The 3,332-nt window shown below is 59.8% G+C and overlaps 1 protein-coding gene across 1 annotated transcript in view; it reads right to left on the bottom strand.

Moving 5' to 3' along the window:
• Window positions 1–52: 52 nt before the first annotated feature.
• LOC107307141 (epithelial discoidin domain-containing receptor 1-like) overlaps window positions 53–3,332 on the bottom strand; it is a 21,401-nt gene continuing 18,121 nt past the window's right edge. The window contains exons 8-11 of the mRNA XM_032441694.1: window positions 2,662–2,769; window positions 2,399–2,580; window positions 1,451–1,578; window positions 53–300 (exon numbers count right to left, since the gene is read on the bottom strand). Of these exons, the coding sequence (XP_032297585.1) occupies window positions 75–300; window positions 1,451–1,578; window positions 2,399–2,580; window positions 2,662–2,769 (644 nt within the window). The 3' untranslated portion in view covers window positions 53–74. The remainder of the gene's footprint in view (window positions 301–1,450; window positions 1,579–2,398; window positions 2,581–2,661; window positions 2,770–3,332) is intronic.

Below are 3,332 nucleotides of genomic sequence, written 5' to 3'. Positions count from 1 at the left end.
GGGGGCTGGGTAATGGGGTTGGGGTGGGGGTTGTATAATGGGGTTGGGCTGGGGGTCATGTAATGGGGTTGGCTTTAAGGTATGTGAATGGGGGCTGAATATTGGGGTGTTTCTGGGCTGTGTCCCCACCTGAGCGTGTTCCCCCGTGGCCCCCCCAGGAATCGGTGCAGGTCCCCGTGCTCCATGTACTCGGTGACGATGCACCACGGACCCCCCGGCCCCGAACAAACCCCCAGCAAACGGACGATGTTGGGGTCCCGCAACCGGCCCAGGGTGCGAGCCTCGTGCAGGAAGTCCCTCCTATGGGGGGGGGCGTTGCAAACATCATTGCAACACTGCAAACATCATTGCACCACTGCAAACATCATTGCAACACTGCAAACATCATTGCACCACTGCAAACCATTGCAAACATCATTGCACCACTGCAAACCATTGCAAACATCATTGCACCACTGCAAACATCATTGCACCACTGCAAACATCATTGCACCATTGCAAAACATTGCAAACATCATTGCAACACTGCAAACATCATTGCACCATTGCAAACCATTGCAAACCCCATTGCACCATTGCAAACCTCATTGCAAACCCCATTGCACCACTGCAAACCATTGCAAACCCCATTGCACTACTGCAAACCCCATTGCATTGCATGGAGGCATTGCACACCCACTGCACCATTGCAAACCATTGCAAACCTCATTGCACCATTGCAAACTTCATTGCATCATTGCAAACCTCATCGCACCATTGCAAACCTTTGCAAACCCCATTGCACCATTGCAAACCCCATTGCATGGCATGGAGGCATTGCACACCCATTGCACCATTGCAAACCATTGCAAACTCCATTGCACCACTGCAAACCCCATTGCATTGCATGGAGGCATTGCACACCCGTTGCACCATTGCAAACCATTGCAAACCCTGTTGCACCACTGCAAACCCCATTGCACCACTGCAAACCCTGTTGCACCACTGCAAACCCCATTGCACCATTGCAAACCTCATTGCACCATTGCAAACCCCATTGCATTGCATGGAGGCATTGCACACCCATTGCACCATTGCAAACCATTGCAAACCCCATTGCACCACTGCAAACCATTGCAAACCCCATTGCACCACTGCAAACCATTGCACACCCCATTGCACCACTGCAAACCCCATTGCATTGCATGGAGGCATTGCACACCCACTGCACCATTGCAAACCATCACAAAACCCATTGCACCATTGCAAACTTCATTGCACCATTGCAAACCCCATTGCACCATTGCAAACCATTGCAAACCCCATTGCACCACTGCAAACCCCATTGCATTGCATGGAGGCATTGCACACCCATTGCACCATTGCAAACCCCACTGCACCACTGCAAACCCTCTTGCAATGCACCCACCCCCCCACGACCCCCATTGCCCCCTTTCCCCCCCCCCCCCACCTGGCGTTCTTGGAGGCGTCGGCTCTCAGCACTTTGACGGCCACCAACAGGGGGCGCCCGTGGGGCAGCTCCGGGGGGCGGGAGGGGGGGGGCAGCTCCTGGGGGTCTTCGACTTCGCACAGCAACACCTATGGGGGGGGCGGGGCGTAGTGTAAAGTGGGCGCGGCTTCGTGCAGGGGGGCGTGGCTTCGTGCAGGGGGGCGTGGCTTCGTGCAGGGGGCGTGGCTTCGATTATGGAGGCGTGGCTTCATGTAAAGGGGGCGTGGTTTGAGCAATTGGGGGCGTGGCTTACGATGTGGGCGTGGCCTCGGATCGGCTGTGGGCCATTAAGGGGGCGTGGCTTGTGGTGTGGGCGTGGCCTCGGTATGGAGAGGGCGTGGCCTCAGGGTGGGCATGACTTACGATGTGGGCGTGGCCTCGGACTGGCTGTGGGTCAGGAAGGGGGCGTGGCTTATGATGTGGGCGTGGCCTCGGTGTGGAGGGGGCGTGGCCTCGAGGTGGGCGTGGCTTACGATGTGGGCGTGGCCTCAAATTGGCTGTGGGCCATTAAGGGGGCGTGGCTTATGGTGTGGGCGTGGCCTACGGGTCAGGCGTGGCCTCTTTAAGGGGGCGTGGCCTCGTCTTAAAGGGGCCGTGGCCTCTATTTAAAGGGGGGCGTGGCCTCGTATTGGCTGTGGGGCATTAAAGGGGCGTGGCTTACGACGTGGGCGTGGCCTGTGGGCTGGGTGTGGCCTCTATAGGGGGCGTGGCCTCTTAAAGGGGGCGTGGCCTCGTCTTAAAGGGGCCGTGCCCTCTATTTAAAGGGGGCGTGGCTTATGATGTGGGTGTGGCCTATGAGTTGGGTGTGGCCTCTATAGGGGGTGTGGCCTCTTAAAGGGGGCGTGGCCTCGTCTTAAAGGGGCCGCGTCCTCTATTTGAAGGTTCCGTGTCCTGGTGGTCGTTTCTCACCTCTCCGAACTGCCCCTCCCCCAATTTCTCCCGGAATCGAAGTTGACCCCGTGGGAAGGAGGGGAGGGCGGGGCTGGGGGCGGGGCCAACGCAGGGGGCGGGGCCAGCCAGGGAGTAGGCGGAGCCTCCGGTGACGTCGGCTTCCGCGTAGGCCCCAGCCCCCAACTCGGCTTCCATTGAACCTATGGGGGGAGGGGAGGCGTCAAAAAGGGGCGGGGCTTAAAGCCGGAGGTGGGCGGGGCGAGGGGTGGGCGTGGCCTCACCGTCAGTGTTGATTGGCTTGGCTCCGTCGGGCGGGGCGCGGGCGAGCCCTCCTATTGGCTGAGCGTAGGTGGCCAGTAGGAGGCGATAGGCCGGGTTGGCGAAGGGCGCTATTGGTTGGGTGGGGGGCGGGGCCTGGGTCAGGGGCGGGGCCTCCATCCCCCCATCCATCCCCCCATCCATCCCTCCCTCCTTCCCTCCCTCCATCCCTCCCTCCATCTCTCCGTCCCTCCTTCCTTCCCTCCTTCCCTCCCTCCGCTCCCCCCTCTCTCCATCCCTCCCTCCTTCCCTCTCTCCCCCTCCTCCCTTCCCTCCTTCCCTCCATCTCCCCATCCCTTCTTCCTTCCCTCCTTCCATCTCTCCTTACTTCCCTCCATCTCCCTCCTTCCCATCTCCCCCCATCCCTCCCTCCCTCCTCCCTTCTCTCCCTCCCTCCATCTCCCCATCCCTTTCCCCTTCCCTCCATCTCCCTCCCTTCTTCCTTCCCTCCCTCTCTCCCTCCATCTCCCCCCTTCCCTCCATCTCCCCATCCCTCCCTCCTTCCCTTCCTCCATCTCTCCTTCCTTTCCTACCTCCCTCCCTCTCCATCCCATCCCTCCCTCCTTCCATCTCCCCCTTCCCATCTCCCCATCCCTCCCTCCATCTCCCCATCCCTCCATCCTTCCCTTCCTCC

The sequence above is a fragment of the Coturnix japonica genome, unplaced genomic scaffold (genome assembly GCF_001577835.2).
Source record: "Coturnix japonica isolate 7356 unplaced genomic scaffold, Coturnix japonica 2.1 chrUnrandom492, whole genome shotgun sequence".
Classification (NCBI taxonomy): Eukaryota; Metazoa; Chordata; class Aves; order Galliformes; family Phasianidae; genus Coturnix; species Coturnix japonica.
The sequence above is the reverse complement of the archived record's forward strand: the minus strand, read 5'-3'. Positions and strand labels throughout refer to the sequence as shown.